Genomic DNA, 25,572 nt, shown 5'->3' with positions numbered 1-25,572 from the left:
ATGAAAAATTTACATTTATAAGATGTTTAATAGTTAAAAGAAATTTTATACTAAGAAGGTTTTAAACAACCTAGGGGCTACCAGAGTATATGCTCAAACATCATATCCTACTACTAGTAATGGGAGAGGACTTAAGAATAGTTTTTATGTATGGGGTGGATGCAATTAAATTGATAGAGCCCCAAGACAAGATTTGGTCTGTCTACTCTAGCAGAAAAAGAGAGGTCATAAAAATGGGACCTCCCAGTTAGAGAACCAAACAAGCTTTCTCCATGGGCAGGTGATTGAAAAGTTGAGATGATTGGGAAAAGGGAAATTTTACTGGTCAATGATTGGGCCAAACACCCCTTTCATAACATGATGTCGAAAAGGAAACGTGACAACAGCTCACAGGTTGAAGAAAAGGCAAAGATTACTGCCAGGTTCGCAAGAATGACAACTCGGCTAATTAATGAGAAAGCAAAAAGGAATTCTATGCGCCATACAAAGAGACAAAAGTAGAAGAAGAAGGGAGGGGTAAACCACACATTCCCATTTGCCTTGTCTATGCTCTCGTCGGGACAAAAAACAAGGGTTTGCTGATGATTTGATTGATCACAAGGAAAAAGTGTGCGGAAGGGAAGACTATTCTCTTTTGGCAATGAATTTACTAAAATCGCAATCCATGTCACTATGTCAGTCCACACCGCACACTGAAGGCAAAAACACAAATCTAATCACTACAAGGTGACTTTGATCAACGGACTAGAATCATTGGATCATGGAGGCCGAACAGACCATGGACACAATTCACAAACTAGCATCCCAAAATTTTTCAGAACCTCAACCCCGCGATCAGATTTGGATGGTCCGATCAAGACCATTTTTGGGCCATTTGGTAATTCATCATTGTGATGGATAACACAGGTACTACCTACACTCACGTGCCCGCTGCTAAAGATTTCTATTCAAGAAAAGCTAAAGAATCAAATTCTATTCAAGAAAAAAAATTAGGCTAGCGAGGAAGGTGATAAAGATTGTGTAGAGATATGACTGTAGGTCTCACTGCCAAACTGCAGTGTCGTCTGGTATGGAATTTTAGCGTTCCCATGTGATCTACAGTAACAGCACTGGGCAGAAAATTGCAAACTTCACTTGGGTCTTTCTAATTTAAAGGCTGCTTAGAAATATCCTAGAAATTTCTAAGTGTTTTGGGGTCCTTTAAGATGCTAAAGCTTCTTACAACCTCAAAATGAAAATGCAGGTAGGTTGGGTGTTTCTAGTTTCTAAGGATATGGTTAAGTGAGATAGAACTGCCTCAAATTTTTAGGTCCTCAAGTTTCTAAGGGTGCTTAGAATCCTGAAAAGATAGCAATCGTTTCTGGGTCGTTTCAGTTTGTTTGAAGAACCAAGACATCTAATTAAGTGCTTCTTCTTAACCCTGAAGCAACTGCAATATCTTGTCTTTTTTTTTTTTTTTGTCTGGGTCGATCTCTTGTGTTTCTAGAGCCAAAATCAAGCCAGATAGGTAAACCCTGAAGCATGCAGCTAGATTTTGGGGGCAACTGAGTAACTAGAAGCAGCACCAAAAAAGCTAAAACCCTAAGAAATTGTTAGATCAATCAACAAGGAGACCTTAAAGTGCATTTAGGAAGTTTCTTGGATCCTTATACAGGTGGAACAAAAAAGTAAAATCTGGCTCAGATGGGTTGGATTGGGAGATTGGCCTGGCTGAACCACAGTAAGAAACATTGCAAGAGCTTCTTCTCGAGGATGAAAGCAGAGATGAAGAAATCCATTATTAAGAATGAGAGGGTCAAGAGGTTTCAGTATGATCCTACAAGCTACGCTCTCAACTTTGATGATGGTGGTTGTGATTTCAGAGGCATATTCCACCAGGCTCAAACTCAGGACCACCTTCATCCAAATCAAAATTCTACACGGATTTATCTTCTCTGGGTGAAATAGCTGCAGCCTAAACAGGAAATTCGGTTTTGGTTAGTTGTACATTTTTAGTGTGACGTCGTTATCTGCTTCTTTGCTTAGTTTAGTTTGGCTCTGTAATTTCTCTCCTTTGCCTAACTTACTACTTTCAATTTTATCTATCAATTGATTGAAAATAAAGAATAGTTTCAGTTCAACGCATGCATGCCCAACTTTGTATCCTTTTTATTTTGGAATGTGGGTCAGATTCTGATATGCAGTGCAATCATGAATTGAAAATGGGTCGAATCTTTCAAAAAAGAGTATTTGCTTCTCCATGTCTCCTGGAGTTGGATGTTCCACTTATTTTGATTAACCCCACAATTTTGTTTCGGCAGTCTTCTGCTGCATCATTTTCTTTTAGAGTTGGGTGCCTTGCTAAATTTTATTTTTCTCTCCTCTGCCCATCAAAGTTGCCTTAGGTAGGAGTTGGTTTGCTCTTTTGTTCGGGTTCCAATATTGGAAATCTGACACTCTGGGAAGGGAGGAGTTTTATAGTGGCCTGCTTTCTTTCTCAATTCTTCCGAGGGTTGGTTAGTTTGCATTCTGATTTGGCTGTACTATTTATATTCTTTACCTGATTCTTTAGCTAGAGTTCAAGCTTCAAAGCATGTTTTACTTAGTCATCCTTTCAATTTGGAATCAGATTCTAATGTTGGGGATCTGACGACTTACTGTGGCTGTGTCATAGAGATGTCGTTTGCTTCTTCATTATCTTCTGGAGTATGTTGGTCTGCTTATTTTGCTTCAACCATCTATTATCCTTTGCATGAAGTATCGTTGATGAAATCTGGTGTGAAAGGAATCTAACAGAAAAATCTAACCTTTCAACTACTAGTCGATGAGTCCTGAGTTTCAAACACTAGCAAAAATTGGAAATGGAGAACCAACATCAGCTTAAAAATTCGAAAGGAATTAGTGATTTTTATTTTTTTCAAATGGAACTGTCCCTTTTGGAAGTCAATTTTGCCCTGGTCATTTCTAGTAAGGAGAAAAATATTCCAGAAAATGAAAGATATGCCTCTGCCTGTACCATTATAAAACGAGAGATTATATGGTGGCCGACCGTTAAGTCCCGTCAAGGTGGTACGTTTGACGTGCCACCTTTGATATTTGATCCAACAGCAGCATCTAAAAAAGTGCCAAATATAGGCACCATATAAAAACTTATAAAATGATAAAATAATCGCACCAATAAACTAAAGTTTATAAAGAAAAATAGCCAATTCCACCAAATGTTATTATAACTTTTTTCATGGAATGCTATTCTATTCTTAACATTGGCTAGTTGCAGGGATATATTTACCATCCTAAAATTGAAGAACTTCTTGAATACACGCAGAAGGTTAGGGGCATGAATTTCAAAATATATCTTTTTTTTCCATATGCCAAACATATCCAATCTACATGCGCAAGGGAATGTGTTCGGTACATTCAACCACATTTGCAATGGACTGCACAAGCAACACAACAAATATGTTCACCATTTGATATTTTGAACATGCCAATTTTCATAATGTAAAGATACATATTCAACATGGGGTCCTTGACAATATGGTTATCGTGGAAAGCATTGAAATGATTTTAGATAATAAGACTGGTATTTATCTAAGGCCTTGAAAGGAAATCAAATGTCTATACCTGCATAGAAATTCCTCTAAAATTTGACCTTGTGTTCCAAAAAAGTAGTCCATTTTTTTAATGGCCCTCTTCATGTGCAATTTTTAAGTTCCAAGTTCCCATAAAAACAATTTATTGAACTGTAACAAGTTTTTACTTTCGACAGAAATGCTAAATTTGCATAATATGCTTCAGATCTATTGGTTTCCACATCAGTGTTCAGGCCATTTTTAGCAGCCAATGATTCATGCACCGCAAATCAAACGACCCATGATTTACTGCATGCTTTTCAATAGATCTAAGTAGCAATGATTTTTTTTTTTTTATGGACAGCCGAAATTTAATTACAGAGAAAGGACAGAGATGGTCAAATTACAAAGAAAACCTAGGAACAAAAAGGAAAAAGCAACACTATTACATATAGAAAAGCATCATGGAGGAAGAGTGATATAATGCTAATGACTGTTTAAAAACTCCATCACTAGTGGGGCTCTCCGCCACCTTGTTGGCGGAGCGACGGACGTGATGATAGGATATGAAAGAGGAAGCCACACAATCTTGCATATCATCGAAGAACTTATCGAACAGATCTAAGTAGCAATGATATGAAACAAATTTTAATAAACCCTAAGGTTAGTGAACACGGACTTGCGCATCGAGCGTCGACATGGATATGAGGTGTCTGATACAATACTATACTCAACTCAACTCAACTAAGCCTTTGTCCCAAACTAGTTGGGGTTGGCTAATGAATCCTTTAGAAAATTTTCATGACCTAACACTAGTTGGGTTCGCTTACATGTATCATTTTCTTCCATTCTATCCTATCTAGGGTCATGTTCTCTGTTATGTTCCTAGCCCTCAAGTTTTTCCTCACTGTTTCTACCCAAGTTGTTTTCGGCTTGACCCTACCTCTTTTTACTCCATCAACTAGGCACAAGTCACTTCTTCTCATTGGAGCATCCAAAGGCCTACGCTAGATATGCCCAAACCATCTTAAGCGGTGCTCTCTCATCTCCTCCTCACTCCTCAATTGGTGCCACCCCGACCTTTTTACGGATGTCTTCATTTTTAATTCGATCTAACCTTGTGTGGTCGTACATCCATCTAAGCATTCACATCTTTGCTACACTCATCTTATGCACATGCTGCTTCTTGGTGGCCCAACATTCTGAGCTGTACAGCATGGCTGGCCTCACAACTGTCTTATAAAACTTTCCCTTCAACTTGGTAGGTATTTTACGATCGCACAAAACTCCTGAAGCATGCTTCCACAGTTCCACTTCAACCAACCTGCTCTTATTTTGTGGTTAACATCATCTTCAATCTCTCCTTCCTTATGTAGGATTGAACCAAAATAGCGAAAGATATCCCTCTTAAGTACCTCCTATCCAGTCATATTTACTACATCCTTGCCCCGCCTCCTTACATTACTAAAGTTGCACTCCATATACTCCGTCTTAGTCTTTGGAACCAAAGTAGTTCTCCATAACTCTAACTCAGCATTAACTCCTGCTTTGGTTTCATCAATTAATATTATGTCATCTGCAAATAACATACACCACGGCACCTCATTCTGGATACCCCTCCGTAAGTTCATCCATAACAAGAGCAAAAAAATAAGGGCTTAGAGCTTGTCCTTGGTGCAGTAATATTGTAATTAGAAACTCACTAGGAGTGCCATCCGTGGTTCTGACACTAGTTATCGTACATATCCTTAATCGTACCAACATATTTAGGTGTCTAACACAGTAGCCACTAAAAATCTAGAGGTGGAGACACACCCATATGCTAGCACATATAAAATTACTAAATACTAATCATAATTTGAAACAAGATAAATGTGATATTCAGTTAACAAACCAATAAATCTTAAGATTGAACAACAAACATTAGATACTGAGACTCCAATCTACAGACAAAATTAGACCATTAGGATAACATGAATATGATATTGGGAAAAGTGTTTGCTTAGGGTTTTCGGTTTTGAGGGAGGGGGTGATTACAATCATGGATTGAAATTTCGGTTTTGCCAACGAGACTAGCTTCTTTCTTTCCTAAGTCCGTTCACTACTGCGTAGCTTGACTTTCACCCTAAGTTAGCCCTAACAAGAAGCAAGCTACCTCACTCGAAACAACCAACAAACAACATTTGGTATAGACGCACAAAATGTCAATTTTTCGGGCTGAAATTTTGGCTGAAATTTGGGAAAGGAATAAAAATTAATATTTTTTTTCAAATTTCGCCGAAATTGAGAAATTTCGGGAATTTCGACCAAAATTACCGAAATTTGGTACGTTTCGCCAATTTCGGTTTTGGGACGTTTCGGTTTTGGTCTTGACCGAAATTGGACGAAATTTAAAACCATGATTACAATAAATATTTATGCATTTAATTAAAGAAGAGTTAATAATGAGGAGGTAAACATAATATTAAATAATAAAACAGTATTTCACTCTTGACACAGTACAAAAACGTGTCAGCACGCCCATATTATGTTCGACATTGCTAGCAGTAAGTTTACAAGTGTCGAAAGGAGTCAACACGCGTGTCTGTGTCAACAAAATGTCAGCAATAAATTCAAAATATCAGCTAAATCATAGGATAAACCTCCAAGTGTTGTGTGCAAATTAAAATGAATGAAATAAAACTAGATTTCCCAACATTCTAGTCGTCGACTGGTCAATTCGTTTTGTCCGGAACCAAGTACAAAATCAGAACTCTATTTTTAGGAAATTGCTGTGCTTTTCATTAACTTGGCTGGGTCGAATTTTAAACTCAGATAACCAATTGCCAAATTCTGTTTCAGTTTCCAAACACTGGGTATCACAATAAGATGCAATCGTTAAACAAATCCATTGGAATAAGAAATATCCAGGATTTGCATGGATGGGCAGAAATAAGATGCGATACATTCACTGGACAATGGTAAAAAGAATGTTGTGAAGCAGATGGGAACAGGAATGTTATACAGATCTTTCAGGATTCCAAAAGTATAATCATTCCCAGAAGAGTATCTGCACTGTATCAGGTATAACTAAGAAATTCAAACACATCGAGGAATTCTTGTGATCAGGAGAAGTTTATTTACAATAACGAAGAAAACTGATATGACATGGCTTAATTGTTGTTCCATGAAAATAGCAGTGCATATTTAATGGAGGCACTGCGTAGAGCCAGTGTTTAAAACTCACACGATGGAAGAGTTTCACCTGGTTGAGCATTGTTTCTACTTGGCTTCTTTCTTAAGTTTTAAATTGACTCAGCTGTGCCAGCTTGATGGAAGAGTTTCACCTGGTTGAGCATTTTATCCAGTGTTTAACAACGCGGATGTGACGCGGAACGCGGCAAAGAAAAATCCTGGTCGACTCAGCGAGGACGCGGCCAAGAATGCAGTTGATGCGGTCATAACTCGGGAGAGTCGAATGAGTTTTTATTGACTCTGTAGGGCAAAACACGGAAGGCGGATGTGGTGCAACGCAGAACGCGGCCAAGAAAGATCCTTGTCGACTCGGGCGAGTCCTTGTCATGTCAACGAGTTTTTAAACACTGATTTTATCTACTCGGCTCATTTCTCAAGTTTTAAATTGACTCAGTTAGGGTCAGAGTGTGTCAGCTCAACAGCATCAATGATTACCCTCTTAAACATTGGATTTGACTCGCCCATTGTTTGACCAAATAATAGCATATGATGAAAATTATGCTAATAACAATAATATAATAATAAGGTGATGATGGAGACAAGGATGATAATGGATTGGCTGATCTAGAAAAAGTAAAGATCCAAGAACTATGATGAGAAAAGTCAAAGATTTTAGAATGCGATGCAAACAATCCCAACATTTCCACAATATGAAGAACCAAAAAGAGCACAGTTGTCCCAAAAGGCAAGGAACTAGTTTAAGGGGAAATTTTGTACTATCCAACAATTAAAGCATGGATATAAAAAATAAAAAGAAACCTAGATACATCATTCTAATAATGAAACTATTCACATGAGGCTCCTGCTGATTTTCTTAACTTGACAACACAAGAGACTGACCTGGCTTTTCCATAAAAGAAGCTTTTATATCCTTCAAAGGGGAGGGTCTTCAAGCATGGCCGTAGATAAATCGTTGATGTGGGGGTAAACAGCCTTCTCATCTAGCTGATGTTGAGCCCAAATCAGCATCTTTAACAAACTCGGGAGCTTTGGATCTGTTGTTTAACAATAGAAGTTGGAGATTCTGCTCATATTGGCAACCTCAGATAATTTAGTGATGAAAACAGACAAAATCTGCGCAGGAACGCGGTGAGAAAAACTAGAGTTCCAGCATGCTTGGAAACCTTAAAATACAATTGAGTCAACAACAAGAGTAAATTATCGTGTGAATCCTTTTCCTTGATATTTGAGGTTCATTTGGTTTCAAATTTATGGTTAATGAAAAACAAAACTGCGCATGTATATATGTATCTGTGTAGAATTGTGTGAACATATGTACGAACAATGTTACCTAGAACGCGGTTCGTTCCAGTACATGGAATAGGAATGGGTATAGGGTATGATGGTAGCCCGATGCATGATACGATGATGGTAGGCTTAGTTGGTTTGTTATTTGGGATTGCGGGTAGATTTGGAGCGCTAATACAGGTCGCACCAAGGGACGGAGCCACATATAGCATGAGGGTGGCCGTGACCCCAAAATCCCTTTTATCACTATAACAAAAAAAGGGTTTTACCGGCGTTCATGAACACCGCTAAAATGAAGAAACACATTAAACGTAAGCGCCCCCTTCCCACCCACCCAACACACACCCCAATGACCAGTGCAAGCAAAGTGTAAATTAGTCCGGCCCCCCAAGTGTAAATTCCTGGCTCCGCCCCTGGCTGCACCGGAATAAGTATTATTATAAATATTTTTTAAAAGAATACCATTTTATAGTACACATTCATTTCAAAAAATATTTATAGTACATAGCCGACCCCAATTAGTTTGGGACAAAGGCTTAGTTGAGTTGAGTATATTACATACATTTAATAAACAAAACTGACAGGGCATAAGAGGATTGGAAGCTAGTGAAAAAATGTCAAATGAAGTAGAGGAAAGGGTACAAAATCATAATCAACCGACAAGTTTGGTGAGCTTCAACAAGAAGGGATATGCCAAAATTTCAAGAGCACAAGATAATAGAGGAAGCAAGATATCTGCGTGTAAAAATATTAAAGGAGAGAGGAAAGAGAGCACACTCAAGGGTCTTCTCTGAAGCAAAGTAACACCAAAGCTGGGAGCAAAAATCATCAATCTTCTCAAAAGAGCCCAATGATGTAACATTTATAGACTATAGACAAAAGAAACCCGATTCTAACAAAACTGGAACTCCTAATCCTATTATGACTAAACTATCAACTCAGCACAAATTAAAACTCCCAAGTGAAACTTACTTTTTTTAGTAAACTGAACTTACTATTTTTAGTAACTCAAGAGCTCTATTTTAGTAAACATGGAATTACTATTTTTAGTAAATACGGATTTACTATATTTTGTAAAGATAGTAAAACTCCCAATTGAAACTTATTGTTTATAGTAAACCGAACTTACTATATTTAGTAACTCAAGAGCTCTATTTTTAGTAAACATGGAGTTACTATTTTTAGTAAATACGGATTTACTATATTTTGTAAAGATAGGAAGTTTGATATGAAAACCCAAGTTACTCTAATGCTCCCCCTTTAATTGCTTAATTGATATTGACACCTCTTCCATAACAAACACTTAATACTAAGATATAAACTCTAGGATGGTCTCCATCATTCTCCTTCTTGTAAGCTTGCATGGCCTGGTACATTCGTCACGTTTTCTGATTCCTCAGACAAGAGAATTGCCTCACTGTATGAGCCTTGTCTTTCTCCGATAGAGTCTTGGGTTTTACCTTAGTGTAGCTCTTAAGAGTCTCAGAAGACATAGGAGTCAGAAGGATGCGCTTTTCCGTATGCATGAAATCGTAGGTGCTTGCTCACCCGCTATGGTATACGTCTCGGTTAGGCAACCTACCAATGCAATCTTGTATGTCATGGGATATGGTTGAGCCGTAGGTTATAGTCGATCAACGGTGGCTTGTGATATGACATCCATACTGTTACATGCATTATATGTACTTAAGGGTATTTTGGTCATTGTATTTTACACACACTATATACATTACCACACACACACACACACACACACATATATATATATATATATATATATATATATATATTAGTGAGGGGGAGACAACTCACTCTCTCTCACTTTTCTCTATTCTCTTCTTCTATCATACACGCAACATGGTAGCAGAGCCCTAGGGTTTCGATATCCTAAGGACCACCACTCGAGAGCCTCTACCACTTCCCTCCCTCATTGCCGTATCAGCACAACCCTTACCCATCAGCACCTTGCGCATTAGCGCAACCCTCCCCACCCTTCTCTGTCTTACGCATTAGCATAACCCTCCCCACCCCTCTATCACATTAGCATAACCCTCGCATTCGCACCCCTCCCATTTCCACATTAGCACATCCCTTTCATTCGCACCAATGCATCCCTCTTGAACCCTCCCTTCTACCATTACCGTACACCCTCCTCCCCACCCTCCATTTTCGCACATCCCCAAATCCCAGTCTTCATCAATTCTCCATTCCTAAATCCCAAACCCTAACCCATTCTTCCATTTCTAACAAAAATCCATCCCCAAATCTCATTCTCCATCCCCAAATCCCAAATCCCATTCTCCATCCATTTTCCATTCCCAAATTCCAAACCCAAACCCACTCTTCCATTTCTAATAGAATTCCATTCCCATTCCCACTCCTACAACCCTAACCCTAATATCCTTTTCAGCCCTAACCCTAACCTCCATCTTTTACCATTGCCGTAAACCCTCTAAAACTCTAAAAATCAGTCCTTTGTTGCAATTCGTTTCTTTTACCTTGTTGGTTGGTGTCATCATGACGACTCCATCCCCCGCTCCTTCTTCTGGTTCTTCTTCAGTGGAGACTCCTTTCCCACAGATGACCTCCATCAAGCTTGATGGGTCAAATTACCCTCCTTGGCATATGGCTGTTGAGACCTATCTGCTTGCATGTGGTAAGGTTGATTTTATTGAACGTGACCCCCCTTCTGCTGAAGATAAATCATCCTATGCTATGTAGCGCCAGGATGATGTGTTGATCAAGACTCTTCTATGTAATAGTAAGCAACCACAAGTGGCTGGAACGATAATGTATCTTAAGTCATCAAAGGACATCTGGTAGCATGCTGAGACCTTGTATTCCGGTGTTAATAATCTAACCCGTATTTGTGATGTCTATTTTGAGAGGATGGATCTCCAGCGTGGGGACAAGTCTGTGGCAGACTTTTACAGTCAGTATGACGCCCTATGTCAACAACTTGATATATAGATGCCATTAACGGTGGAACATGTTGTCCTTGCCAAGCGTCAAGAGGACTTACGGGTTGTCAAATTCCTTGATGCACTGGACTTGATTTTCTACCGATTTGACAGCAGATTGTTGGCTCAGGGACTCTTCCCTCTCTCAGTGAGGTCTTCTCCCACGTACAGCGTTGCATGAGGGTTGCAGGGACAAGTGAACCCAGCATTGATGGTTCAACTCTTGCCACTTATGTTGGAGGTGATTGTTTTGGTCGTGCTGGTTGTCGGTTTGGCTGTGGTCGTCAGCATCGTGGCCGTGGCGGTGGTCATGATTCAGGGGAGGCCGTGGCACATGTGAACGAGGGCCTTGTTATTGTACCCATTGTCATATAGAGGGCCATACTATTGATTTCTACTATGATTTACATCCCGAGCTCCGTCCCTATCATTCTGCTCACCATAAATCTGCCAGCCTTCCTAAGGTGTCCAATCCATCATCCTCTAGCCCTGTTGCACAGGATGATTCTCTACTTGTATCCAGGATCAAGTATGATGAGCACTTGCGCCTTCGTGACAAAAGCAAGCAACCTATTACCACATTTGCCCAGCAAGAAGTAGTTCACCTTCTTGGTTTCTTTCTACCTCTGGGTCTTGGCTCATAGATTCTGGAGCCTCTAATCATATGACTGGTAATTCTACTTCCCTAGCTCCTTTCAGTCCTTTACCTCTACTACTCATAATGTTACTTCGGTCGATGGGACTACTACCCCCGTTTCTAGTATAGGTGTTGTTTCTCCTCATTCGAATCTTACATTATCGTTTGTTCTTTGTGTTCCAAAGTTCCTATTTAATTTACTTTCTATTAGTCAACTAACGAAACATCTTACTATTCTCTGTCTTTCCTTCATATTGTATTTTTGGGATCTGTCGATTGGGAAGAAGATTGGTTTGGGTCATGAGGTGGATGGTCACTATTAGCTTGATTGTGATACCACCGGTGCAGCTTTACGCAGTTCTGTCGACTTCTTTCAGTAGCACTATCGTCTCGGCCATCCTTCACTCCAAAAGCTTCAGTAGTCTTCTTTTATTTCTAGCCATATTAGTTCGTTTCAATACGACTCCTATGAACTCGGAGAGCACCATCGGGTGTCCTTTCCCTCTAGAGTTGTTAATTGTGTTTTTAGTCCTTTTGAATTGGTACTCTCTGTCTCTCTGATGTATGGGGTCTTTCGCGGACTACGCCAATGTTTGGTTACAGATACTTTATGGTTTTTGTTGATGGTTCTTAACGAATGACATAGTTGTTTCTTCTTAAAGACCGCTCTGAAGTATTTACTGCATTCAATAGATTTTATGCTGAGATTACCACCCAGTATAATTGCACTCTAAAAATGTTTATGCACTGATAATGCACTTGAATACTTCTCTATTTATAGTGGCCTTCATGATTTTTTGACTAACCATGGTATTTTGCATCAGCCCTCTTGTGTCTACACCTCTCAACAAAATGTTGTAGCCCAGAGGAAACTACGGTATTTGCCGGATATGGCTAGAACTCTCATGTTCAAATGAGAGTCCCTAAAGTTTATTGGGGCTAAGCTGTTCTCACGTCCTATTTCTTAGCTAATCGCCTTTCTTCCTCTGTCTTAGCCGGTAAGTCCCCATTCTTTGTTCTGCATCCTAATCGTGATCCATTCCCTTTAGTTCCTAGGGTGTTTGGTTGTCTCTGTTTTGTCCATAACCTATCTCTTGGCTAGGACAAATTGGATCCTTGTACAGGAGAATGAGTCTTTCTCGGGTACTCTCGCACTCAGAAAGGTTATAAATGTTACAATACTCATTTGCGCAAGTTATTCGAATTTGCCGATGTAACCTTCTTTGAGTCTACGCCTTTCTTTTCCTCCTCAACTGATGGAGTTGTGGCTGACACTCGCCTACCTCTTCATGTTCTTCCTGTAACTATGGATTCTACTCCCGCTCCTATGCAGTCTATCAGTGTGGTCCGAGACAGGTTGTCCACCGCTCTACTCCTGGGCCATCCTCTTCTCCGTAAGACGGATCCATATCCACTTCTCATGTACTTGATCTTACACCTTCTCCTGTACCTGTTGATTCTCCCGTTGCTTCTTGTACTCGTTCCCGTACCGTCGCTCATCCGATTTCTAATTTTGTTTCCTATGATCCTCTAACTCCTGTGTTTCATAGTTGTGTCTTCATTGTCTTCTGTTAGTTTACAGAAGCCTATGGCAGAACCTCTTGCTCATCCAGGTTGGTGTGCAGCCATGGATATTGAGATGGACGCACTTCAAGCCAATCATACTATACTTGGGACTTGGTTTCGCTACCTCCTGATGCTCAGCCAGTTGGCTGTTGTTGGGTGTTTACCATTAAGTACTTGCCAGATAGGACAATTGAGTGTCTTAAAGCACGTCTTGTTGCAAAGGGCTACGCTCAGATATTCGGCCTCGACTACACTAAAATATTTGAAAATTCACTTGGTTCGTGTGTTGATTTTTTTAGCCATCAACTGGGGTTGGCCTTCATATCAGTTGGATGTTAAGAATGCCTTTCTCCACGGTGACCTCATTGAGGAGGTATACATGGAGCAACCTTCTGGGTATGTTGCTCAGGGGGGGAGAGGTCCTCCTCAATTTGCCGTCTTCGCAAATCTCTCTATGGTCTTAAACAATCTCCTAGAGCATGGTTTGGGAGATTCAATGATGCTGCATGCGATTTGGCATGAAGCAGTGTGCGGTTGACCATTCACTGTTTAGCCACCAGTTTGATGCTGGATATGTTCTATTGATAGTATATGCGGATGATATTATCATTACTGGGGGTGATACGATAGGCATACAGAAGTTGGAGATCTTTGAGAGAATTTTCCACCAAAGACCTGGGACGTCTAAGGTATTTTCAGGGAATTGAGGCAGCCTACTCTCGCAGCGGCCTTTCACTACTACAGAGGAAATATGTGCTGGATTTATTAGATGAGATAGGTTCTCTATGAGTGAAACATGTTGTTGTTCCTATGGACCTGAATATAGAGCTTCTTCCAGATGAGGGAGATTTATTAGATGACTCTTTCTCTCCTCTCTTCCCTTTCTATTTCTTTCACTCTCTATTTTGATAATGGCACCCCTACATTTTCCACACATCTCCTACATGGTTTGACGCGATCCAAACACTACTATCGCTCTTCCCTATTCTCCCTAAACAACTCCTACACATCTTGCATGCTTGTCACCTCCCTTTGACTACTTTGTTAGGCACCTTACCAATATGCCAAAAGCTCCAGATCTAATGGAATGCGTTAGGCAAGGCCCTTTAAACTTGTCCCAGATCAGGTTGGGTCCCACCCAGTCCATACCTGGGCGGCCCCCACTCAGGACCGTAACATACCACCACGCTTATGAATCCGCCATCCTTAGCGACTTCTGTGATGGCTTTCACTCTGGCCTTTTTTAGGTAGCCCTTTCCACAGGTCTCCCCTTCGACGGCGGCCCACTTTGGTTTTTTTACCAGGTAGCCCTTTCCAGGTAGTCCTCGCCACAGGTCGCCCCATCCATGACTCAAAAATGGGACGTGGTGGCTGCTCTGATACCAAATGCCAGGTAGCCTACCAATACGCCAAAAGCTTTAGAGCTGATGGAACGCGTTAGGCAAGGCCCTTAAAACCTGTCCCATACCTAGGCGGGCCCTTACTCAAAATCGTAACATTCTTCCATTACTCTACATATTATACAATAGAGGATATGACCTGAATGGGCCATCACCCAAATATTGTCGTAAAATTACAATCCTAATTGCAATTAACAGATCAGATTTAAAGCAATATCTATTCTTCTATTTTTTCCATAAAAAAAATGGGGAAAACGAAAAGCAGAGAGAGAGCATACCAGTATCTTTCATCTTCTCTTGTTGGGTCGGTATGGACACGATGCCGAAGGTTGGTTGGAAAGCTAATATATCTCACGGTCACTCGCCCAGACATCTCATTTGCAGTAGGAGTGGTCAGTCAATTCATGAGCTCACCACGTATCTCCCACTGGGCAGCAATGATTCAAATTATCAGATACTTGAAAGGTGCTCCAGGGAAAGGCTTGTTGTTCAAGAGTCATGGTCATGAGAAACTATAAGGGTTCGATGATGCAAATTGGGCAGGATCTCCAACAGCTAGGAGGTCAGCCATTGGATATTGCACCTTCGTAGGAGATGATTTGGTCTTTCATGAGCGGATGGTCCCCTTAATTGATATTGACACCCCTTCTATAACAAAACACTTAAAAATTAGGATATAAGCCCTAGGATCGTTCCCATCATGTTCTCTCTCTCTCTCTCTCTCTCTCTCTCTCTCTCTCTCTCTCTCTCTCTCTCTCTCTCTCTCTCAAAAGGCAAATATAGCTCTTCCATTTTGGGTATGCTCTCTCTCCCCCTCTCAACGTATGTTGACATGCATATCTCTCTTTCAATCGGCAAGTCGCCATTTTTAATGATCTAGGTCGCATGGTCGAAATGGGTTCTACCGGGAAACCATGGATTTTTTAGTTTTCGCCATTGGTTACTGGTCGAGCCACTGGAATGGAATGAGATAGGAATCTGTGGAGATCTTTCCTCCCCGCTTCGTTACCACTCGCGGATTCTTGGATTTTGAGATCAGATTCTTGCGGGTTGTTTGATCACACATGCGTATTCGGTAAATTGGATTTTTAATGATCTAGGTCGTGCCACCCAAATCTGACATTTTTTTGTTATTTGTGTCGCAAACAAAGTGTGTTTCGAGTCATGCAATCTATATTGCGAGTCGATAGGGGGTAGCAACCTCAGTAACACTGATACAAACTTATGTGCAAGAAACTGCACATTTTTCATGAATTGTTTTTTATTAATATTTGAATTTTCGAGTATTCATTATGGGTTCAAGAAAGACTGTTTTAGAACAAGGTAACCGATTCACAAATCTATGTTTTAGAAAATAGGGGGATTGTTTGAAGCTTCAAGAGCTTTCAATTTGAATTGAGGTTTACGTTGAAATGAAGGTTGAATCAGGACCGACGTATAGTTAGAAATAATTTAGAATTGAAAGAGATATTTTGGGGAAAGATTTGGGTTAATTTTCATTGGAATTTCTTTTTTTTTTGAAAGGATTCGAACTTGTTTAGGACCATTTTGGAAGTGTTTTAAAATTAGAAAAATGTGTAGAGAAGGTCTAGACTCTAGAATCTAGAGTGTTTGTGTATAGGAAGGAAAGTGTTTTGGAGGTGAAAAGAGCTTATTTATATGATGTAAAACTCCTTTGCGGGTGATTTTGATTAATTACGAATTTTGAAGTTAATGAAAGTAATATTTCCTTTTCACAGTTGTTCTCTCTTAGGCAGCACCATGTCCTCCTCACTTTCCAGTCTTTTATTGAGGCATTTTCTTTGTTCATTTTGGATCTGAAGTAAAGCTCAAAATTTGTGGTGGTTATTCTAGTTAAGCTACATCATATTTGGTACCAAAGCAAGTTTGATTTTAGGACTTGTATTTAGGCCCTGTTCGTTTAAGATTATGACAGCCGATTTGTGAGTGCCAAACCGACTCAAAACTATGTTTAAATTTGAGTCCAATAATTGGTTTGGCACTCACAGCCGGTTGTCATAATCTTAAACGAACGGGGTCTTAGTAACATGGTTGCGAGGAATCATGATTGTGGAAATTTTGGTAAACGGTGAGAAAATAGCTAGTATTTGAAATACAGATGCATTGAGTAATTTGTCAGATTCAACTCTGGCGAAAAGGATTGATCGAGGCCACATCACATCGATAGAGGCAGAAAATCCTTTAGGGTGCATTTGCATTGCCGGAATCAGGCACTGGAATCGATATCCTATTCTTATTCCGTTGTTTGGTTAACAAATGAACGTAATCAAGGAGTGGAATGATGTCAGGGAGGAATTAAAGGGAAGGCGGGGATGCTGGAATCTGTTTCCCATCCCAGGAAGCGGTATCCTGATTTCATCCTGCATCAGAGGATACTACCTAAAGAGTCATCAAAGCATATTACAGACTAATTGGGGAGGCTGATTCTAATGGAGTGGGAATAAGACTGTTGATTACCGGTCGTCACGTCTACACGGCAGAGTTGACTGCATATCTTATGGTGGAAGGAGACTCAAGAAAAGTCATATCAAGAAGCACACGCCCTTCATTTGTGAAGTAATGCAAGAACACATCAAAAGGGGAAAAAAATGCATTGCTAATCTTCTGACCTTTTTCATGACTCTGGCTTGTGAGGATGGCCGCGTTTACTTCACTCGCTGTTTTTAAGCGCTGTGATATGTCCAGAAGCTCTCCAACAGGGCAATTGGACACATCTTCAAATGCCAGCAATGCAACTGTCCTCTCCAACTCCTCCAAAAAGCTTTGCTTCAGAACACTCAGAATTCATTTAAGAAATTAATAAGAAAATTAAATATAAATCTATACAGTAAAATTTAATCTGAATTGTTAAAGTATAAAATGATAAAGACTGCCTTTCTCCAACAACTCTAGCTTTTGGAGAAGTTGGTAAGTTAACATGGAGCCAAAGGTCTCGAGTTCAAACCTCCTGGATAGCAAAAATCCACATGCGATGGTTGGCCCAAAGTGGGACTACATGTGCCACGTGTTTGCCAAGTGTGTGCAGGGGAGTGTTAAAGTATAAAAGATAAATACTGCCTTTCTCCAACAGCTTAAGCTTTTGGAGAAGTTGGTTAGTTAACATGAATTTTGTATGCTAGTGCAACCCCATCCTCGCAGGTAACACATGCAGAGCCTGCAACTTTCGATTAATGTAAAACAAACCAGCAAGTTGAGAAATCATTGCGGTGGTGATTATAAGCATCCTCCAAGAATGAAGAAGAAAACCAGGTGAGGACAGCAGGTCTTTTCCTAAATGGACCCATGATAACGGCATACAGTGGACCAAAACAACGAGTGCAATAAAGGAATAAGGAGTTACATTTTCTTCACCCCTTGGTGCAAGCTCATCCTGTGCAAACTCCAAAGCTTCTTCTACTTTTCCATTGCGAATAAGTTCTATCAACTTCTGCTGTTGGAGATGGAAAAATAATTGAGGATTTGTATCGAGTATCTGCGTACACAACCGTCAGTCACATGAGATTTCACAATCCTAGTATATGGACCACCATTTCCAAGAATAATCATCACAATTTGATGCCCAGCACGGTAAAATTATAACTTCAGTTTTCAAAAAATATGGAGCGTAAAAATATTTAGATGACATCAGTGACATATTTAGAAGATGGTACAATTAAAGAAATACAGTAAGAAAATATTCCCAACATTAGTTAGGTTGGTAATGATGTTACCAGCTGGAGGAATTGGATTCAAACTGGCAGGCTGTTAGTCCATTATCTTTTGTTGCACACAGTTGGATGGCATGTTCTAGCCTACCTTTGTCATAGGTAACAAGATCAAAGATAAATAAAGGGAAAAAAAAGTATATCTCAAAGGATATTTAACTTAGTTCACATTCAGACTTCAGAGACATGAGACATCATTATTAACCATATTCATGTAGAAAGCTGGCAAATCAGACCCTAAATTCACACCCACCAAAAATATCACCTCTAGAGCATTCAAGAACCAAAACCCAATCTCCATTGACAACTTCAATCCATTACCCATTTTGGAGCATCACCTTTTCAGATCTAAGTGTGGAGGGCTGGCAAGAAGAGATTCTTCATCAACACCATTTTTTTCCATCTCACTGCTCTTAGGCATCAGCAACGGGTGGTGGTGCATTGTCTGATTGGATTGCCATCATCAATGCCATAAGAGCTAGTGCCAACGTCAACAAAGAGAGATGGCAGACGATGCAGGCTCAAGTAAACAGGACTTCACTGTGGGCAACTATGAGAAATCAATCACCCTTGCCATCAAACAGCTCTCTCTCTCTCTCTCTCTCTCTCTCTCTATATATATATATATATATATATATATATATATATATATATATATATATATATATATATATATATATATAGTTCACGAACCATATAGGACAAGATAAGTCAATCAACTATGGGACATACCCATGGATTTGCCGTTTGCTTACTGGCTTCATATAATTCAGGAAACACTAGTTTTCTCGAAGCCTCTTGCTCATATCTCTCGTCGAAGGGTTCTTTGTGGAGGTCCGAACTGACTGATGTTGAAGAATCAATGGATGAGTTGTGGTTAGGGGTGAAATGCCACTCGAACCCAGAGACAGTGATTTCACAAAATAAATGAATCTGATTGACGAGTCATAAGAGGTTCTCCACGAAAAGAATCTTCTTTTTTTAACCCATTTTTAAGGAACTCGAAAAAAAAAAAAAAGTTAAAAAAAAAAAAAAATTGTCGAGTTTTAGGCCCTAACTCACCCTCCGTGGACGAACCCTGCAGAGGAACCCTTAGGTTTTCGGGGCATTGGATTCTCACCAATGTCTGCATTACTCAAGCCGGCCGATCTATTAGACAGTGTCCTTAGGCACCGAGATGCAATCATATCACATCGGAGGACTGGGATACGAGGGGAAGGAGATTGGATTTTGGAGTTAGGGAGTTCCCCTAGTCGACGAGCTGTGGAATCATCTCACAGAGGTCTCTCGCATGGGAACGACCGACTGGTTATATTCAAAATGCAATTACAGGAACTTTGGTAAACGTACTGTCTACAGAAAATGCTTACTTTCCTGAAATAAGGACAATTCAAATCTAGTTTGGAGACCGAAGCAGGCCCAAGTGGCCCCCGAGAAAGTATGGTTATCTGGAGATCCCGATGTCGGTGGTGGAAGAAAGAAAAAGACATCTCAAAACATGTATTATTGGAAATTTGAAATCTGGATCCTGGCTTTTAGAGGATATCTGGGATTGGGCCAAGAAATTCTACCTGGAAAAACCTTTTGCAATCAATCCTGTGGAGATCCTCTTCTGCTTCTCTTCAGAAGCCAAAGCTTTGACCGTTCTCCGGCGTGGGGGGAAGCTTTTGGGGAATTCCTCTCCTCTCTCAAACCTTAGTTCCCTGCGTATAATTCGGGAGTTAGAACTGTTCATTTAAGATTTTATAATATCCCTCTTCATGCTTGGTCCTCTGCCACAGTAGAAATTCTGGGATCGCATCTAGGTCAGGTTCTTGAGACCCATCTTTTTGGTAATCACTCTCATTGTCTGACTTTTGCCTCTGCCCTAGTTATTTCCCCTGTCTGGAATTACATCCCTCGTTCAATTAATCTAACGGTAGATTCCACCATTTACTCGGTGGGAATCAAAGTTGTGTCTGAAGATAGTATTAATTCTTTGACCTTGTCGTTGTGAGAGAGATTAGCAGTAAAGACAACTTTCCTCTTTTGGGGAATATTGAACAATCTCTCACTAATAAAGGCTCTCCGGCAGATGTTTGCTTACCGGAATCTGTGGCAGTGGCCACCAGACATGAATTGGATCCGGTGGCCCTACTTTCAAAATTTGAAATCCCCATCTACCCTCATGATTCCCCAGATCCTGTCATTGTCTCGTCAGGGAGTAGGAAGGCCCATCTAATAGGACCCGTGACCTTGCCAGGTTCTACGAAGTCAAAAAGGGAAGCGCCACATGGCTCAAAGGGCAAGGCGGGTAGAAAAGAATTTGTGGAATTCTCCAGCTTTAAATCGGTTGAGCAGAAGGTCCTTAAATTAAAAAATAGATTTTTCAGATCGAATTTAAGCCCTGATATTAAAATTACATGTGGGCACAAATATAGACTTACAAAAGGTTCTGGACCGAATGTCCGCGTCTTGGCTACACGCGGTAGCCTTTCATCATTGGGTTGGAAAATTAAATGTGCCCATCCTAAGGGGTTTAGGAAGAAAAAGCCTCGCTCAGAAAGCCTCCATGAATTGAGAATAGCGTCCATGAATTGAGAATCCTACAAGCCTCTTCTGGTCCAGCTATGTCTGAAAAAGCATGTCTTGAAGGCTCCAGTAATGTCGCGGGGCAGGGGGGGCGAATCTACTTTGGTGGACGAAGACTTGGAGCTCCTAAAGACTCTTAAATATAATGAAAAATTGGCAAGGAAGGAATCTCCCAGGCCAACTGAGGTGTTAATTTCTCCACTAAAGAAGCAATGGTTGAAAGATCGGGAAGCAATTCAAAGCATGGGTGCTCCCTCTTCCCATCTCACCCTGACTAGTGAGGAGGAACTTCATACACCCCTTCGTAATATGCCCATCTGGAAAAAGTTGCTGGAAAAAGAAAGACGAACGCGTAGACGGTCATGGGAGGAGGAAAAACAATCAGCGATTGCAAATTTGGAATCAAAGCGAACAAATCTGGATGAAGATTTTCAGGGCTTAGGATCAGGAAGTCCAAGGGTTGAACAGGGTCAATTACAGCAGTCTAAGACTCCAGATAGGCTAGATAAAGGAAAAGGAATTTTGCTCTTGAACATTGAGGACGAATCTGGGAACCCAGACTTGCAAGGCTTTAATGATTTCCTGACAATGGGTGATGTATTAGGGATGTCAAATCAGAAAAACATAGGAAAGACTAGAGAAATGTTACGGTCGATGCAAGCGGGATCTGCAGCGGATGCAATCGAAATAGCCAAAGAGGATGACCCATAAGCTGATGTCAAAGAAGAACCTTAGAGAAACCGATTCTTTATAGAGGAATTGGTTGTAGGGAGAGAGGAAGCTGGAATCAAGAATGAACTAACCAGGGGTGCTGGAGTCAACCCCTTAAAATGAAGGTATGACGGTAACCCTTATAGCTAGGTTTTTTTGGGATGCAGGAACTTGAAAGAGTTCAGTTCAATGGGGGTAACACCACAGTCTTGCAAGATGATGTTCTAAGATCCTTGGATGGTGGCTAAGTAGTAGTGGTGGACTCATGGTGTCTAGATGGTACATACTTTGTGGATGCTAAAAGATGTACAGAATATGGTCTTTTTGTCTTTTGGGCAGTATAGGGATGTCTTTTGTGTAGTTCAGGGACGTATTCAAACCAATGTCTGTGATCCACTTATCTCTTTGGACTGGATCCGGCATGTCGGTCCAGTCCACCTTAATATTTTGTAATTGCAGGATGGGACTACTGGTCCCGATTGATAAACTTAATATTAATGAAAATTGTCGATTTTCAAAAAAAAAAGAAAAACTTTATATAATGTCATCTCACTTATAGGTATAACAGTGTTCTATAGGCTCAGTCTTTTTTTTCCCATGGTTGGGTTTATAGCTCAATGAGGCTACGGTCATAGTTGTCAACCCGTGACTCGACTCGTGACTCGATTTCTTAATTTTATGACTCGTGACTCGACTCGACTCGTGACTCGACTCGACTCGTGACTCGTAAGAGTTTTTGAAAAGAGTAGAAATGTAGTTGAAAAAAATATCATTATATCTTAAGAGATGAAGCATGTAAAAAAAAAACCCCAATTACACATAGATAAAGCACTAAGCCAAAAATATCCATCTATCCATCCATAATATATGCTAAGCACGTAACTTTGCAAATGTCGTTCACCTTTTCCATAAAAAGTTTTTCCTGGAAAGTATTTTCCCCTACATCATGTTTTGATCTTTTGATTGGGTGGGGTGGGGCCCATATTCTATACCCAAGAATAGCATGGCTAGGGTCCACTATTTTACGCTTGATCCGATGAGCCCACCAACTCTATCCAAACCCATGCATACACCGTGGGACGAACTTTTTTTTTTGAATGGCTTGGATTAATTATTTTACACCCTCATGCTATGATGGGGTGGGGCCCAATATTTAATGACCATGCCTAGGATTGGTGGGCCCATAGTCTCTACCCAAACCAATGCAGAAAGTGGGGTCCACCATTTTACCCTCATGTTATTGACAAGGTGGTGTCCACCGTCCCTATGCATTTGACTGGAGCCCGCCATTTTACGTCTCATGTTTTGATGGCGTGGGGCCCACCATTTACTAGTAAATAACTACATGCTTGTAACATGCATGAACAAAAATAATTAAGTTTTAAGTTCCTAATTCCAAGTTTTCAACCATCAAAGCAAGAAAGCCCCGGCCCAACGACTCGATTCGACTCGTAAGAGTCACCAGATGACTCGTAAGAGTTTTCGACAAAGGCGACTCGCATGGGCAACTCGACTCGACTCGAGAGTTGACTCGTACGACTCGTAAGAGTTTGACAACTATGGCTACAGTATGAATTACCCAACAAGTTTGATGTTCAAGTTGACAGATTTCGAAAAGTCAACTCAAAATTCGGACCAAGCCAACTCAACTAGCATGGAGTAGGAAAAAGCTGAATTTGTAGCATAGCTGAGTTTGTAAGCTGACCCAGCTCAAATTTCACCAGTATCAAGTTAAGCTGACCGAGTCAAATCAAATTGAATGAAGTTTTAAAAACTTGGTCTCTCAACTTCACTATTGCCGTTCTTCTTCATCAATTGAATAATAGTTTGTTGAAAAGAAGGCACTGTTCAAAGTATTTACATCTGGGTCACACAATTCTAAGTCATAAGAGAATTAGAGCCAACACAAAATTTATTAGACTATCAACCCCAAAATCTGCTTCTTGATGGAAATGGAATATCAAGGGTGTTAAAGTATAAAAGATTAAATAACGCCATCTCCATCAACTTAAGCTTTTGGAGTAACGGGTTGTTTCACATAGTATCAGAGCCAAAGGTCCCGAGTTCAAACCTCCCAGATAGCAAAAATCAACATGCAATGGGCAAACCCAAAAGAGGGGGCCACATGTCTGCCATGTGTAGGCCAACCCTAAAAGGAGGGGCCACACGTGAGGGGGAGTGTTAGTATAAAAGTTTAAATAACGCCATCTCCAACTGCTTAAGCTTTTGGAGTAACTGGATGTTTCACAAAGGGGTGGAGCGTCTAAGCTCAATTACTTAACGCTTTGGGCCTTGTGGTAGGAGGTTCAATCCCAGCTTACCTACCAAATAAAAACAAAAAGGATTTAAAAAAGTACACCCCCCCTCAAGACCACCTTCAGAGTAAAACGCCGTTCTCTAGTACTAAATTAAAGTAAACTAGAGGGATACATTAGAACTAACTTATACTGGGTAGTGGCACATTAGGAAATCCCAGGATAGAGTTAGACTATTAGTTCAGGAAAAGCTCTATTCAACGCCGTTCTCATGCTGTATGTATTCTTCATTATAGGATCGAATACCTCTCAATAGCAGGTGGAAAGTATAAATTAGACTAATGGTCCAGGGTAGCGGCACCTGATGGAAAGGCATGTTTTTCTTCTAACTTAGATGGGAATGCACGCTCACAACTTAACGTCAGGGGAAAGGCATGTTTTTCTTCTAACTTAGATGGGAATGCACGCTCACAACTTAACGTCAGGGGAAAGCCAAGTTTTACTTAAAAAAATAACAAATAATCCACTGATCGAACTACCCAGCTCAATAATCTGCTCCCGTTCCTTTATGGGGTCCTATCGGGATAGGTAGGCCCAAGCTTTCCCCTCCCCCCTCCCTCCATAAGACCCTACTTCTCTTCCCCCCCTCGAGAAAGAGAAAGAAAAGAAGAAAGGATTGATTCTCTTCTTTCATGTGAGCGGCCCTATCTTGTATCGAATGGTTTTTCATGCTATACACCACGTTGATAAACACCAACCTCCTATGTACCGTACCATTTGGGTACCTCGAAAGCGAGGTGCTCCTTATGATGCTACGAACGGCTGTCTGAAGTGCAATGACGGGGTAAACTCGGACTTGGATAGGATAGGATTGTGCGTGCCGGGCCCTTCGGGTGTCTATATTTTGGCCGAGTTCCCCGTACCGTAGGCCCCTATGTTACGCGGCCATAATATTGGATTTTACGTTCCACCGATGTTACGCCAGAAATCCAAGGTTCCACACGAGCTCCCATTCTGCGGCGTGGTGGCAGGACTGCTAGGGGATTGGCTCCGGGTGTAGGCCCAGAAGAGTGCTTTCGTCGTTGGTGTTCTTTCCGATCTCTACGCATTTCACCGCTCCACCGGAAATTCCCTCTGCCCCTACCGTACTCCAGCTTGGTAGTTTTCACCGCCTGTCCAGGGTTGAGCCCTGGGATTTGACGGCGGACTTGAACTCCTAACCCCACAAGGTTCCGAGACAGAGCTTAACCTGAGTCTCGGTTAAGAACGGCGATGATCTACGTTTCACACGGCGCACGATTCCATGGATAGTTTCATTCGACATCGTGATGGAGGACATAGTTTACGATCATCGGCTTTGATCATGCCACTAGGCATTTGATTAGGACATTGCACAATGATCCGAACACTTTGTCGCATCTCTTCGATACGGATACAGTAACGATCATAGCGATCTCCTCTGGTACCTACTGGTACATCAGGATCCGATTGATCATGAACATCGTAAGGTGTTGCTCTTCGTGAATCCCAGCATACCCCAGGTTGGGATGGGTAGGCCCACCACTTCACTTTCACTTAGGCCCGGGCCAAGTCAGTGGGGAGGACCCTGTCGGGCGCCCGGGTGATGAGTGGAAGACAGCCTTCAAGACCCAGGGAAAGCCTATACGAGTGGCTGGTGATGCCGTTTGGGTTGTCCAACGCCCCCAGCACGTTC

At 40.9% G+C, this 25,572-nt stretch overlaps 1 protein-coding gene across 2 annotated transcripts in view; it reads right to left on the bottom strand.

Moving 5' to 3' along the window:
- Positions 1-3,145: 3,145 nt before the first annotated feature.
- The window catches only part of LOC143883828 (protein GID8 homolog), a 40,614-nt gene continuing 18,187 nt past the window's right edge, over positions 3,146-25,572 (bottom strand). For both annotated transcript variants that reach the window (XM_077387128.1, XM_077387127.1), the window contains exons 5-8: positions 17,958-18,089; positions 17,227-17,383; positions 7,626-7,780; positions 3,146-3,416 (exon numbers count right to left, since the gene is read on the bottom strand). In XM_077387128.1, the coding sequence (XP_077243243.1) occupies positions 7,659-7,780; positions 17,227-17,383; positions 17,958-18,089 (411 nt within the window). In that variant the 3' untranslated portion in view covers positions 3,146-3,416; positions 7,626-7,658. The remainder of the gene's footprint in view (positions 3,417-7,625; positions 7,781-17,226; positions 17,384-17,957; positions 18,090-25,572) is intronic.

Source organism: Tasmannia lanceolata, unplaced genomic scaffold (genome assembly GCF_043159265.1).
Source record: "Tasmannia lanceolata isolate RefF3 unplaced genomic scaffold, GAP_Taslan_0.1 ptg000008l, whole genome shotgun sequence".
In the NCBI taxonomy this organism is placed as follows: domain Eukaryota; kingdom Viridiplantae; phylum Streptophyta; class Magnoliopsida; order Canellales; family Winteraceae; genus Tasmannia; species Tasmannia lanceolata.
This window is presented reverse-complemented; position numbering and strand designations above follow the sequence as displayed.